This window comes from Colias croceus, chromosome 2 (genome assembly GCF_905220415.1).
Source record: "Colias croceus chromosome 2, ilColCroc2.1".
In the NCBI taxonomy this organism is placed as follows: domain Eukaryota; kingdom Metazoa; phylum Arthropoda; class Insecta; order Lepidoptera; family Pieridae; genus Colias; species Colias croceus.
Genome location: NC_059538.1, coordinates 6,553,570 through 6,569,740, shown reverse-complemented (window position 1 = coordinate 6,569,740; position 16,171 = coordinate 6,553,570). Strand labels below are relative to the sequence as shown.

The window sequence follows — 16,171 nt, the reverse complement described above, 5'->3', positions numbered from 1 at the left end:
AATTACTAAGGGACTTACTCAATACTTTAGACTTTATATTTTGGGCTTTTATTATATACCTAATGTAACGATCACATAAGTTTGTATAATTGTAAATGCAAACCTGTAACATTTCGTTGTACCTATCTTGCGATAATTTTTTGTTTTAACCTCTTGGCTCTTTTGTAGATATTATGTACCTAATTATTTTTTAACAAAAAAAAACTAAAAACCGCCTTCAAATTGTAAGAACTCAATAAGAAACAAACCAAATTATCTACTATCTTCTACTATATAAAAATAAGTCGGGTTTTCCTTCCTGACGCTATAACTCCAGAACGCACGAACTGATTTCCACGGTTTTGCATTCGTTGGAAAGGTCTCGGGCTCCGTGAGGTTTATAGCAAAGAAAAGGTGTCTCCGGTGGCGAAACGGAGTTCGCCCGGTTTGCTAGTTTTACATAAATACCTACATGCCAGGCAGCAGCTTTCAAATAAATAAAGAATTATCAAAATCGGTTTACCAGCAGTTCTGCTAAGAGGTAACAAAGCCAAAAAAATACAGACAAATTGATCGAGGACCTGCTTCCTTTTTTTGAAGTCGATTTAAAGCAGAGTCGAATTACCAGCTTTTGTTCTTTCGCTCAGTAAAATGTAAACGTAAAATATACTCTTTATAATCAGGTTGTATGTAACAAACATCGCAAGTTATTTTTCGTTCGCACGACAGCTGACAGCTGTTGAATGAAATTTAAAAACGATGATTGCTGCTGATGCTAGTGCATGCTCAATTACCTAATAAGTTAGTAACTATCCTAAAAAAACATTAAATGAATGTTAGTTATGAATTATGTTTAGTGAAGTCTTCTAAATAATTATTTCTCACAGAAATTGCGTTTTTTAAAGGTAATTTCTATTATTAGGCAACACGTTGAATGAAAAAATCGGAAAAGGCTGTGGTCGCAAACTACGATTACGACTGGGTTTTTCTTAATTTTTTAAAAAAAAAAACGCCGTAGAATGCTAGCCTTTTGGGATAGACTTTTGGGAACAACGGGAGATGAATGAAGGACAAAATAATAAACAAACACACTTTCGAACTTTATAATTTTAGTACCTAGATAAGAATATTATAGCAAGGAATAAGGATATCTTCGTTTATTGAACGTGGGCTACGATTGGGCTAGCTATAGCTAGCTACAGCTGTATCACGATACTGAGCCCTAGACTGAAATAACAAAATTGACACTTGACGTTGACATTGTCATTTGTTCAAAAAACAAAATTCAAATTTTGAAATTTATATTCAAAGTGGTTATGTACTGGATGATGGATCAAAATAGTAAACAAAGTAAACTAAAATATTATGTAAACTAAACATACAATCGTTTAATTGCATGAGTTGTGAAGTAAACTTTGCATTATAATAATATATTGTTTTGAGGTTTGCATAAGTTTACTTACAATAATTATTGATGAAAAGTAGATTGCGGTGAATAAGTCCAGAGATATATTTTAGGTTTCCAAATATGCCTCAGATATTTCAAGTTTTACGATGTTATAAGTGTTTTATATTTCAAGTGAGTAAAATAAATCAATCTTTTTTATAAAGCTCTAGGTAAAGGCTAGAATGGCCTATTTATTTTATTATTATTTATGTACCTATGTGATTTATTATTATCTCCGTTAGGTTATATTAAATTTATATAATTAGACAACATAGTTTCAAATAATGAATCTTTATAAACAGACACATCAAACAAAAAAAAGTAATAGATGGGATTGCAAGATGTGTGGTGAAAAACAATCAATAAAGCGACATTATGGCATTGGAACAGGTAAAGAATGCAGATTGCATGTACAGAAATTAAATAAAATGCAAGCTGAAAAAACTAATATGCCTAAAATAGAAATAGAAGAAGAAGAGGAGGAGGAAGAAGAAGAAGTGGAGAATAAACTTAAAATTTCTAATACTCTTGATAATAAAATTAATAAAAGTAAGTGGTCTAATTATATAAATGAATCCAAAGAAAAAGATGAAACAAGCGAGCCTATGTATCTCAATGATCAGGAAGTAGTTCTAGAAATACCAAAAAAAACAAGATTGGTAAAGCGCAAAATAAATAGACAAAGATATTTGGACAATCATAACCCTGATTCCATGAATTTAGATAATGTTTGCAGTGAAGAAAAAATTAAAACACAAGAACTAGGTTGTAGTGGATTATCAGAAAAGAATATAAAAATACCTATTTTCAATAATTCCTCATCTTTCCAAAAAATTAAATCGGAACCAGTGAATTCAGAAACCAAAGCACCAATTCAATGCTTAGTAGACATTGAGAAAAATTCTTATGAAAATCAATCAAATGCTGCCTGTGTATCTAATACACTTATTACAACAGCAAAACATAAATCAAATAGTTTGAAAAAAGTTGCTGAAGCTTCAGAATATACTCCAGACAAAGTAAAAAATTCTAAATGGGCTCAGTACATTGAAATAGAAGATAGTGTAATAAATACAGATATAATTTCAAATATTGAGAACTCTGAATGTCTCATAAACAGTTCTCAAATGAATGTAGCTGCTGTAAAGGATTTTTCACAATCATTGCTAAGCCAAGATGAGAGTTGTGAATCTCAAAATATCAATAAAAATTTAGATACCAAAATTCCGATACAAGAAAATAAAATAACGAAAACCAAACAAGGAAACAAATCTTTATTTTCAATGGTGGATGAAGATGATTTAGACAGCATTTTAGATTTTTCAATGTAACAAATTAAAATCTAAATGATGAACATGAGTAAAAGGAATAAAATACATGATTTTTTTAATTCATTTCTTTATTTTTATCTTCAAAAACCAAATACATGGTGTTTACAATGCATGCCTCAGTTTGCAAATCTCTGTTGTTACACATTTAAACCTACAAGCATTTCTATAAACAACCATTCTCATCACATGGCAACAACATTATATCACTTTATTTCTAATACATAAAACTGGCTACAATCATTTCACTTAATAACTCCTAATAAATTGCATAAAATATATTATGCATGCAAAATACATATAAAAAGTTTGTGTTTTATTAACTAAGATATAGAGAAAATGCAAATTTTGTAAAAATTAACATTACATTAGTGTTCTTATCTCAGATAATAATACTTCAGGCAGTGTCTCAAGTCCCAGAAAATATAAATATTATTTTAGCTACGGCTAGTCCAGTTGTATGTCACAGTAAAACCACAAAAAAGCAGCTAACTGCTCCTGTTCAGTGAAGTCCTTTAGAATATGATAACTTATAGAAAAATAAGTCTTACGTTTTTTAATGTAAAAAAAGGTTTTTTATAACCCGTTAATTCATTAAACAAAACTTAATAGGTACGAAATTTAAATTAATTTTATTAGCTCAAAACCAGCTTTATTATTTAATGTGTCATGACTCATGAACTATCTGATAAGTTTCTGTTGGACTTGTGTCTGTTACTTATAAAAACATTGCATCACCCCTAATTCATGAATAATATTCAAATACATATTTCTAACACACCTACCTAATTATATAATTCTTTTTTGCCGTTATATTACCGGATAATAATCTATATATATAAAAATGAAACCCGTTTTCCTTGGTCACGGCATCACGCGTGAACGGGTGGACTGATTTCGATAATTCTTTTTTTATTATTATTCTTTGAAGTACGAGGATAGAAAAAACATAAATATGTACCACGGGCGAAGCCGGGGCGGACCGCTAGTAATTAATAATTATAAAAAAATACTGTAACTCTCATTTGAAGATTAAGAAGTTAAACGGGTGTTTTCGATGAAATATTGTTTTCCATCAATGTTTATAAGAATTATTTAATAAATAGATTTCGTCAATGAAATATAATGTTACCACACCATAACCTAACTTTATTCTATAACGTACGTACGTACGGGCTAAGTTGCGACTTAGTCGCTTATATCCAAGCTTTGAAGTCAAGGATATTAAATATAAGAAAATAATTTCAGTATTATGCGCATTTTGAATTAAAGAATTATTCTCCATCGAGTTATTCTTGTGGTCTTACTGCGACACAATATTAAAATCACAGAAAAACAATATAAACATACTGCGTAAAACAGAATTATCAATATAATAGCATAGAATACATTTAAAGTAGGTTTAAACTTTAAAGATAATTTCGGAAGCCCTACAAGATTCGATGCTTTACAATTATCATAAATAATATTACAATATCTAATCAAGATGAAGTAGTATAATTTAACTAGACTATTATAGATACTGTATTCATCTAGATCTAGAGTATAGACAATCTTCTTTTCTCCTCTGCTATTTTCATACCTTGAGGGCATTAATACGTTAGTAAATTTCTTCAACAAAATAAATATTTTTCGACTAGTATGCCATCATGTGTCGGCGACGATGTAGCTCACGGGCTCTTGCATATCGCCGACCATAACCACTCCACCTCCATGCTCTAAAATACAATAAGTCTTAATATTGTATAGGTATACTTCAAGTGTAATGAAAAAAATGGATAAAATAAAATACCTTTCATTATAGCTAGGAGAATCTCCTCTATACGTAATATGATCATCCGCATATCGTCTACTAATATCTTCAATGTTACCTGCAAACGAAAAGGTCATTTGCAATAAATTAATGCATTTGACATATAAATAATAATATCCTAATAAGTGTCCGTAAATTACCAGAATTAGAATGCGAAAAACGCCTGCAGGATGGTCCTCGACAACTAAGTAATTGTTGTAACTGATTGTGGAAGTAATCTTTTTCCGCCACTGATAAATATTTAAACCTGTTTTGCGTTTCAAATGGATCTGAAAAATGTTAACAATTATTAAGTTTAATTTTTTTTTCTCACAACACTTAAGCGCTTGGCCACTATCTCGCCTGATGTTAAGCTGAGACCACAGTCTGAACTGGTACGCGCTAATATTAGTGGTCTAATGCATATTGAAAGAATATGTTCTACTATTTGTGAAATTTAAACTTACCTATCCGTAGATTATAGTAAGTCACGAGTCCAGTGACAAATTCACAGTATAATAAATTATGCGTTGCATTTATAGTTCGCACACAGTTGTACGTATTATTTGAAGCGCTCATACAAAAGCAGAATGGCCCTGCAGTCCATAGCGGAGCAGTTCGCCAATGTTCATTGTCGTGTCGGAAACAGTTCATACGCTCGGATTCGCATAACCGTTCAAGCTCCGCCTGTATACAACAAATAAAAAAATTAATATTATTGATCAACAGGAGCATAAAATCTAACATTCGTATCCGTTTATACCTTCTTTTTAGCTTTTCTTAACTTCTTACGCAATCGCTGTTCTTTTAGCTTCCGTCTTTCTTCTTTAGCCCTTTGAGCTGCTTCTAGATAAGCTTGAGCAGGTCCTTTAACTTTTCTGTCGATATTAACAAGTCTTTGTTGAAATATTAAGAATTGTTTATGTATTAAGATTAAGTAATTTGCCTCAGATTATATAATTTATCAACATGATCGATAAGTAATGTTTACATGTAATTAAATAAACGAAAAAAACAGAATAAAAGACAACTGTTAATTTATTATAACAATGTCTTTAACTTACCGATTTTCTTCACAGTAACAAACATGCTTGTCTTCATTTTCAATGAACAGAGGATGTAATCTTTTTTGAAATATATCTGTAGGCTTACTAAATATATCCATGTTGTTTGGAGTTCCCCTATTAGGGTTAAGTTTTTCATACTCTGAAGCATCAAATCTCGTTGGCCCCAAGTTCCCCGCTGTAGACGATACAGGCCTCCCTTTAGAAAGAAATCGGGGCGTTTCCGTAGTTCTTTGAATCGACTTATTATGCATATGGTTTTGATGATGGGAAAGTATAACGTCTGCTTCAGAATTATAATACTTCGCGGTGGTATAAAAATCAGTTGCTGCTGTTGTGCTATCAGTTTTTGGAACAGATACATTTGCAAACGGATCTCTGATGCTCGATGATTCCATCATTCGTGAAAATTCGGTGGTAATTTCATCAATTGATGTTGATAAACTGTATAGCGTACTTTTTTCGACGACTTCTATATTTTTGTCGGAATTATCGTTGTTGGTAATAATTGTTGTGACTTGAGGTTTCGGTAAATCTTCGAGAATTTTTGTTCTATTATTGGAAATATTACTACTGTTTATACTATGTAACTCGAATATATTCGGCATAGTGGTTGTATTATTTTTTAATTGTATTTGTAAAATATCATCCTTTATATTAGTGTTTACTGTAGGTACACTATACTCATTTGTGTGTTTTAACTTTTTTTCAAATAAATCAGTATTTCTCTGTTTAGGCTTTAGTCTTTGTATTCGAAATTTGCGCATAGAATCTTTATTAGTGTTATTGCCATTTGCAATAGTCTTGTTCTGCACGCGGTTAATTATGTACGATGGATTAATAGTTTGAACTTCTACTTGAGCAGGCTTGCTAATTTTTAAATGTCTTTTAATTTCTTTTAAATCTTCTAATTTCGTTTTTAGCTGTCTTATTTGATCTTCTAAACTTAATCTGTTAGTATGCCAGGCTTTTAAATCATTGTATATAACTTGTGAGCAATTAACTGTGCCATCCTTTTCAAGTTTGCACTCTAATGTTGAATCATTGTTATTAATCATGCCTTGATTTCTTTGTTTGTGTTTGTTATGATTCCAGTGTTGTGCCCTTCTTTTGCTTCTCTTATGATCTATAGTATCTTTGGTACGTTCGTAAGCTTCTAAGAAGGCTTCAGTCTCTTTTATCAGTTTGTCTATTTTATCTTCGACGTTCTTTTTCTCAACTTCATTTAATGGTTCATTTTGGAAACTCAAATGGCCTATACTAGGGTTTTCTTCAAGGATGCTATCAACTGTGTTGGGTTCAAAAACGTCGTTGTTCATAGAACGTTTAGTTCTAGTTATATTTTCTCTATGGAGATCAGCCGGTCGCCTAGCAATATTGCCGTCAGTTTCTAATCTTGTATATACTAGACCACTAGGTGTAAAACATGCGCATTTCTTTGTGCTCATTTTTGGCTGAGGTTCAACTACACTTGGCTGTAAGAAATATTACAGATACACGTAGGTATTATATTAAAATTGGAGACAAATTTTATATCGATAGAGCTGTTTTTTAATATTATCAATATGAAATATAAATAGTATAGTTAACTGTTAAGTGTAACCATCCTAATTATAAATTTAAGTTTTATGATTGATATTATATCTGTATAGGTACAAAATGCAATATTGTGTTACCTCGTATTTGCATTTGTGTTTTCTCCATCGACCGTTAACAAGCACACACTTCCACTTGCGTTTGTCAGAGCATGGAGCTCTTAGCTCAGCTTTTGAGCATTCCGCAGCTAGACGTGCTGCCTTTCCATTAATTATACTAGTCTCCGATGATTCTAGAAGAACATTAAATTCATATTGAACATTTAAACTAACTAAAAACATAATTCAAACATAAATAAAGCATAAACCTATGTACCTGACAAATAATTTTGTTCATTAGAGTTAGGATCATCAGCTTCCAGAACTTTCTCTAAACTGGCTTCAAGGATTGGATTGTGACTTTCATTTGATATTAACGGCTCAGAAGATTTACTTGCACCTGTTGCTGCAGTACCCTATACATTGATTGGGGGTTTTAGTTTGTAAAAAAAAACTTAAACATCATACTTAATTAAAAAAATACAATACTCACATCATCATCATCATCGGTATCGTCGTCAAGTTCTAAAAAGTCATCCTCCGAATCATAGTCGAAGTCTCCACTTTCCGAAGACGACTCAAAGGGATGCGGTGTTGTTGCCTTCTCGTTCATTTCACGGCTGTACTTCTGAGCGCGCAGACGTTCTTCCATAATATGAGCTTGAGTTTCACGACGTCCAGAACTTAAAGATTTTAACATTTATAAAAGTGTGAATTTAGTACCTATGCAAAAACTGAACGTAGTGTTATATAGTATTATTAATATACTGGCTGGAAAAAAAGCTTGGACAATGCAAAACTATTATTTAATATCTTGTTTCACATGTTTCTTACCTCTCTACAAGGAAAGTATCCGGCCAATGTGCAGCAGCCACTCTTCTCCTTCTAGGCTGGAGCAGAGGCAGCAATGAACGACCATCCATGTGTGCAGGAGGGTCCACGCCGCCCATATCCAGAAAAGTTGGCGCCAAATCTATATTTAGGACGATATCGTCGACGCTGAAATTGATATAAGCTTCGTAATTTTACCTATATAAAAAGAATTGTCGGAATTGGATTTGGACACAGCTTATATTTTTAAGATTAACTATTCATCATTAGTCACGGAACATTTTCTGCCAAACAACTCGACTTTTCAATGATATTTAATTTAAATTGAAAAATAACTACTAGCTCTATCTACATTTGTTTATAACACAAAACTATTATAAAGTGACATTGTAACTTACACAGTGCCAGGTTCAACGCCGGGTCCACGAACTAGAAAAGGTACTCTAATATCAAACTCAAAAGGAAAACTTTTTCCCTTTACGAGCCCGAACTGTCCCAGGTGATACCCGTGGTCCGAGGTATACACGAGATACGTGTTATCTAATTCGCCGAGGGCCTTTAATTCTTGATACACCCGTTCTACTGCCTGCAACATTGAACATAATTATTAACGTCATCTTACGTCGTAGGTACGCTTTTTCCTGGCATAAGCTTTTAGGATTAGCATTGTTTGTATCTAGGAACATTATTTTTATTATATCACAAATCACTATAAAGACAGGGAATTAGAATATTTCAATATAACCAAATTTAGTTTTTTTTTTACAATATTCCGCTACTATTCACGTTCATTTTCTTAATATCAAGAAAAAATCTATACCTATATTACCTACCTAGTATGATAATATGAAATAGCTCACTCGTGGAGGTATTAAAACTGTGTATTAAAATATAATCATAGAGGTTGTTAGGTAATAAGTTTATATGCCTCTCGTCTTTCTACGGACTAGAAGCGTTTTGATTTTTTGCTCAAGTAACATTTTAATGTGGCGTAACCGGTAACAGATTTTGAGATGAATAGTCCTAATTATTAATTGCAGCCATAAAATTTTATAATTTGCCTGGAGAGTGCAATGAAATCTGAATGGTAAATTATAAAATAGTTTGTTGAAATATTACGATATTTCGCTATTAGACTAGTTTTGTTACTTATTGGAGTTATTATTAGGCGCAATGAATATTCAGTTAGGTATAGTATGATTTAAAATAATTTCGATAGAATGTCATATTTGTTCCTAACTTCTGAATAATATTACCATATCAACGCTCTGCAGTGTCTGCAAACGTTTGGTCATCAAGAGGTCTGTGAACTGGCGGTGAATGGGTTTCATTTTCTCCGTCACACGAAGTATCCATTGCTTGTCAGGATTTGGCGCCATGTCATATGTAGGTGTGCTGAAATAATGAATACGGTTATACTACGACATGATAATTATTTTCATAGGTAAGAATTACTCTAACTAAGTAGTTGTAAATGATTTTTTTCATTGGTAGAGCGTGTATAGCGCCTGGCAAACTTGGCCAAAAAGTAGCGTGGTGGAAGAAGCTTGCGCATATAAAAATGTACTAAAACTTGATGCGCAAACTTCCCGGGCGCTATACTTCACTATCAATAAGTTTAACTGTATTTAAATACATTGTAGAGAAGAAATGTTTTAATTTTAGAGTTGATAATATTTTATTAAACAAAAATATTGTAATTTAAAAACAGAGTTATAAAAGTAATTATTCTGCTTGTGCAATTATCCGCCTTGCCGGAACTTGATCTAAAGCAGAGTAAAAAACTCAAACAATAATCAATTAATTAACCCGTTTAATTGACAAGGGCGAAATATGTGGCATGTGGTTTATCGTCATGCATGATGCATCGGCGCAAAAAGACTAAACAAAGATAATTTCACTTATTTGTAGTAAGTTATTATTATTCATACTAATAGGTATAGGTAATTTATGTAATACCTAATTGTAACACTAGGTGTTTAATATAGATATGTATCTATATATTATGACCTAATTGTAACTCTAGGTGTTTAATATATTTTATTAACCATGTCGATTTGAAATGCAACGTATTACTTTCCCAATAAATTTGCCAGTTCATACTTCCTTATAAAAAGTAAATAGTAATTATCATCACCAACGCTTCGATGGGTGTGTATTTTTTTGTATGGAGTCATAAAATACCTACCTACTACAATACTTACAATATATTATAATCAAACACAAGTGATAACTGCGTTAAAAACAACCGACTTCAAACTTGCACTTGCAACATTTACAAATACAAAAATGCTCATAAAAAAAACTACTGGGCCTATCCGAATAACATTTTTATGGGACCAATTCGACTCCATTCCGCATCGAACAATAAAGAATCACGTAAATCGGTTCAGAAACCTCGGAGTAATCAGTGTACTAACATAATTAAAAATAAAAAACAGAAATAAAGGTACCTATTAATAACAAAAAACAAAGCTTTACACACTAATTAATCTAAAACCCTTGATAAAGGTCTTGATAAACCTTAAACAACATTCGCCGATGTTATCATTTTGTTATATTTTGTAGTTTTTTTAAGTGGTATCATTACAATATTTTAAAATTAAAATACTTTTTATGTGTTTATTTTTTATTGCAATCCTGTTTGTCGGCTCGACCCCCAGACAGGTTTGGTGGCCACACTGAAAGAACAGAATCAATAAGAGATGCTGAACAAATTATAACAACGATTTAGATCTCCAATTTTTATCATAAATCGTAGGGGAATAAACTTATTCTAATGAATAAATTCAGAACAGTTTCAGATACAACGCTTTGAATGTACCTACCTAACTAGTAACTACCAGTTGAAGGTATAAATTATAATAAACAAATATGTACACTATGTTCTTATTTGATGTACCTAAGCCCCATTAACCAAAAAAGTAAATTTAAAATCTTATTACAGGCCCCCATGTACCTAGTTGGTAAACAAATTCGATACACCTGTTAGTTCTATGATATATTATATACATAGCTCTCGAAGTAAACCTGAATATTAAAAAAAAACACTGTCAGTTGCCAACTTTACACCGGGCGGTGGCGCCCAGACGGTGTGCGAAAAACTCGCTTTATAATATACCTATCTACGTCTATATTATAACCTCAGCCATAACGCGGAAGCCATCAAAGCCTTCAATGTATAGTCATTAATCACACCAAGATGCAAATAACTTACCCGAGGCAAAAAAACAAAGGAGTTGCAGTTGTTTTTATACATAACTTAGTTTTGGTAATCGTCTTAAAACGTCACTTATAAATTCGACTCGTATATCTTAATATTCTCGATAGGTATTACGAAAAGTATAACCATACTTCCTTTTCGTATTCTTTTTGTATAAAATAGTTCCTTGGTGGTCTCATTAAAAAATCAGATTATCTGATCGTGGATTTGAATGCATTTTTTAGTGCCACAGCCCACATTAATTAATTTCAGCTGTCATTGGGTACCGAATATTTAGAATCGATTTTTTAGCCAGCCAGTTATAATCGAGATTAAAATTTCGAATATTGTATTTAAATAAATATAGGTACACTGCTTATTCCAGGTAGTGAAAAAAAACATAAAAAATAATAATATGTCTTCATGGTACGTGATCACTGATCGTGTGTGCAGTTTACTGCCATAACGGTGATCCCTCACTCCTCAGTACGGTTCCTACCTACTAGAAAGACATAGAAAACTAGAACAATATTTAACAGTTAACACAGTCATTAATAATTTTCTAATTATCACGAACTACGTTCAATTCCAAGTAATAAACCTCAACAATAATTTGTATGCAGCATGCGTGAAATATACAAGATTTATGCTCTTTAACAAGACATTATCTTACAGTTGTAAATTTTTATATCTCTATGTACAGCAGTTAGCTATTTTTTCCATGAAAAATAAATCGGCGTTGGGTTACCTAAAGGTAAAATTATTCACAGCGGTAAGTACTCATGTTGGTACGTGAAATTTTGGTGTTCAGAAAAAAAACAAGGTCGTTACAAGGTTCTTATGCGATATTCCAAACGGTTCCGTAGTTGCTCTTAAGACAAATTACTTGATAATATAATCACTTGTTCGTAAACACGCCATGCAATCGATTAGAATGTTTGTAAAATATATTTAGCATTGATGTCATGATCATTATGTTTATGCAATAAAAACCTAAGTATTTATAAAATTTAACTGTAAGAAACGACTTACAATCAAATTTATTATGAAAAGATATTTAGTACAGGTAAATGCAGTTAGATATGTAAGATATAAAATACATAGGTATCACTTAATAATAGGTACCAAAGTAGCTAACTACCTATCCTCAAGTCTATTGTTTCTTCAAAAATTTTACCTGAAGATTAAGTAGTGGTTCTTTATATTATTATGTTACTTTGTTGCAGGCTAGACGAGTTTAATTGACATAATAGCTTCCGTTGTAGACAAGTGTAAGGGTCACTCTCTCCATGGTTGAAGAACCCTAAAACACGGTCAACTCCTTAAATATTTAAGGGATGTAAGATGGCCGCTAAGCTCGCAAAAATACCGAAGCAATTAGAGTTTTTGTTGAAACATTTAAGAAACATGCTCCGTAAGTCTGGTAAAGATTCTCGTCTCATTTTGATTTAATTTTAACGGTTTCAATATTGCATTTTTTGTGACACACAGAACGATAAAAATAAATTAATATAAGGAATATAGTTTTTGTGTTTCTCTGTTTGCTTAAATCCATCACTATAGTTTTTAATCCAAATCAAACTTTTGCACAAGCAAAACAACTAGAAGGAATTCAAAAATAATATTTAACTTTCGTGACTTCGTGTCTTGTTGGGTCATCAATATAGCTAGCATATTTTTATTCGTACATTTTTTTATTATTGTTTTTATAGTAGATAGGTAATATGGAAGTCGGCAGAAAGACTTCTTTGAATAAAATTAAGGCTCTTCTTGATTGTATCAAAAAATATTGTATAAATTACATAATGCAAATGCTGTTAAGTTTCACCCGGTTGACTTGTGAGGAAGCTGTCGTAGAAGCGAATGGAATGAATAGCTGTATTTATATAATACATACGTATACTTCTCAGACTTGCAGGCATTTTTGAATGAAAATTCCGATGCTTCTTCGTGAGCATACTTGTATAATCGCAATGTTATGATGATACTGATAACTAGCATAATATTACATCAGATTTAGTAAATCTTCACATATTAAGTTAATATTGGGTATAGGTACTTACCTAATTTATTGCAAGAATTTCACCGATATGATTTTTATTTTTAAAACCTAAGATAATTAATTTTAAATTGTAAGTGATACCTATTGAATAATTTGAATAAACCATAGATAGTTCTCTTTATACTATGTAAAAACCATGAAGATGTGTGGAAAATCGTCTGAATTTTCATCATCATCATCATCAGCCCATATACGTTCCCACTGCTGGGACACGGGCCTCCTATGAGGGTACAGGCCATAATCCACCACGCTGGCCAAGTGCGGGTTGGCGTCTGAATTTTACTGTTTACCTTTTTTTATAAGAGATCAAAAATACTCTTTTCATCATTGGCTAGAGGTTATAGACAACATTAGACAATCTATTTTATATGCAAATGTTGACAAAATTTCATTTCACAATTATTTTTTATTACTTGTGCACAGTGTGCACTGCACACATAAAGCTCAATTTCTCTTATTATAAAGTACATATATGATATGGTACCCAATTTTATTGAATCATCCTAATAGTATGCTTAAGAAGTCTATACTATTAATATCTGTCTTATCCTAGCTGACTATTAATCATATGATGATTATTAAAGTGTTATTCGATCGTCTCAAGTGCTTTCACACACGGGTGTGATGCGACGTCTCAAAATAAAAATATGAAGAAATACATAAGTACCGTATTTCTTAACCTTAAAGTCTTACTTTTACGAAACATAACCATTTGATGATCATAAAAGGCCGGTAAATTGTGTCAAAATATTAATTTGGTCATTATAGATATACTCACTGGTGTGTCGTTACATTAAAGAATAGATGCGAATACTGCGGCGCCGAGTCTTCAGGCCCGTGTGGTGCCGGGAAGGACATAACAAGCAGTACCGGTTTCCTCGTAAATCTTCGCTTCGACGCTCTCAAAAACGCTATTGAGTCATTCGCAATTAAATCTGGATAGTAATCCTGGAACAATCACAATTATATGTAGCTGGCTTGTTGCCAATGTCGCTGTAAATCATCGCATTGTTTACTGTTTCATTCTTGGAAATTAGCTGCCATTACAAATTCGTAAAATAAATACACTATGCACACACACACACATATTGGAAAATTTGCGAGCATAAATTACAGCAGGCTACGTCGTATTTATACTTAAGACGTAGGTATATAATCCAATATGCATGTAATTTGTATGAAATAGGAAAAAAAATTACGTACGTGAGAATAGATAACAATGTAAAATACTTAGATTGTACCAAATTCCAAAAGTACCTACCCTACATACCTATGACATTTAATCACAGCATTTAATTAAGTAATAAAATACGTATACAATACCCACAAATTTATTTATTAAACCGAAATATATGATAACAATAAACTACCTTAAACTTACACAGTTCGAGGGTAGGCGTGAAAACGTTAAAACGACTTTTAAGTGTGCTCTAACTAAAAAGTATTTTAAAAATATATTTATTGGGTAGAACTAGTATAAAATATGTTCTAAAGCCCTAATTTGCCTACTGTGTCTTACATCCATTGTGTTTCTCCGAGTTTAAATACGTAAAACGCAACAGGTGTTTGTGAAAACTGCACCGCACTTAGGTAACAATGGAATCAATTCAGCAGTCAATGATGGATATGTCCGAAATGTTTCAAAAAAAGATGGCTGATTTTCACCAGCAACTACAAAACTCGACTTCTTCATCAGCAGACCCTCCTCCGCAACTGATTTCGGAATTCCACGCGTTTCGTACATTTGTCCTGTCGTCTTTGCAGTGTCTCCAAAATCAAGTTGCTTCACTTGCAAAATTACTGGATCAGCAGGAGATGAGGAGTAGGCGGAATATTCTTTTGGTACATGGAATCACTGAGGAAAGTAATGAAAATCCGACTGATTGTGTTGTTAAAGTGATTACTGAAAAAGTTAAGGTGACCAATTTCTCCAGTGTCAGTTTGAAACGTTGTCATAGGTTAGGAGCTCTAAAAGGTGACAAACCAAGACCTATACTTATTAAATTTCATGAATCTAATATGAAAGAAGAAATCTGGTCTGCAAAGTCTAATCTTAGAGGGTCAGGAATTACTTTATCTGAATTCTTGACTAATGAGCGACACAAAGTATTCATGGCAGCAAGAAATCGCTATGGTGTGAATAAATGCTGGACTTCTAATGGCCGGATTTTTGCAGTGATAGATGGTTCACGACGGCGTATTGAGTGCATATCAGATCTTGAGGCTACTTCAGACAATATCCCTGCGCCCCCAAAAGACAATACAATTGCTCAGAAATATCCTCAGCGGTCAAGACGTAAAGCTAAGTAATGTTGTAAAATCTATTACCTATTTTTATTTATATACTTACTCTCTTTTCTCTTCTTTAATTGGTTGTACCTATGTATATTTAATAATTAAATAGTACCTAAGTAATTATAGTTCCATCACAACATACATGCTACTTCTAGTTATGCCTTTTTTGTTAAATTTATTATCTAAATTAATGTTTATTTTTTTCTCATTTCATTGCATTATCAAGAATTGCATATAACCTATAATTATTTGTGATATAAAGATAAAAGATTTTAGTTATTTTGGTAGACCTTTCATTTTCATTATTTCCTTAACTAACTTTGGCTAGCCGCTTACCTAATTAAAGTTTAATCTAAATCTCAATCATCTTAATAAACCAATAATTGTAGTAAGCAACTATAAACTGAAAGTAGCTAGTATCTAATCAGTGATGTAAGGATTTGAATTGGTACTTAAATTAATTAATTATGTAAGTAATACCTAGCTAATAATTTTTGTGTTATAAATTACTTCTATATACTTTGTTAAACATAGTAG

The 16,171-nt window shown here is 32.1% G+C and overlaps 2 protein-coding genes across 3 annotated transcripts in view; one reads left to right on the top strand and one right to left on the bottom strand.

Moving 5' to 3' along the window:
• Positions 1–1,274: 1,274 nt before the first annotated feature.
• On the top strand, positions 1,275–2,816 carry LOC123705691. 2 transcript variants are annotated; one of them, XM_045654654.1, is made up of 2 exons: positions 1,275–1,558; positions 1,817–2,816. In XM_045654654.1, the coding sequence occupies exon 2, from the start codon at positions 1,855–1,857 to the stop codon at positions 2,755–2,757; it is 903 nt and encodes a 300-aa protein (XP_045510610.1). In that variant the 5' UTR covers positions 1,275–1,558; positions 1,817–1,854; the 3' UTR covers positions 2,758–2,816. The 2 variants fall into 2 exon arrangements, with proteins under 2 accessions (XP_045510610.1, XP_045510609.1); XM_045654653.1 differs by having other exon boundaries at positions 1,729–2,816.
• Positions 2,817–3,664: 848 nt separating this feature from the next.
• Positions 3,665–16,171, bottom strand: part of LOC123705666 (extracellular sulfatase SULF-1 homolog) — a 66,120-nt gene continuing 53,613 nt past the window's right edge. The window contains exons 5-17 of the mRNA XM_045654588.1: positions 14,118–14,287; positions 9,332–9,470; positions 8,474–8,661; positions 8,079–8,243; positions 7,738–7,927; positions 7,522–7,660; positions 7,287–7,438; positions 5,611–7,085; positions 5,310–5,424; positions 5,014–5,233; positions 4,708–4,836; positions 4,547–4,625; positions 3,665–4,472 (exon numbers count right to left, since the gene is read on the bottom strand). Coding sequence (XP_045510544.1) covers positions 4,391–4,472; positions 4,547–4,625; positions 4,708–4,836; positions 5,014–5,233; positions 5,310–5,424; positions 5,611–7,085; positions 7,287–7,438; positions 7,522–7,660; positions 7,738–7,927; positions 8,079–8,243; positions 8,474–8,661; positions 9,332–9,470; positions 14,118–14,287 — 3,243 coding nt within the window. The 3' untranslated portion in view covers positions 3,665–4,390. The remainder of the gene's footprint in view (positions 4,473–4,546; positions 4,626–4,707; positions 4,837–5,013; positions 5,234–5,309; positions 5,425–5,610; positions 7,086–7,286; positions 7,439–7,521; positions 7,661–7,737; positions 7,928–8,078; positions 8,244–8,473; positions 8,662–9,331; positions 9,471–14,117; positions 14,288–16,171) is intronic.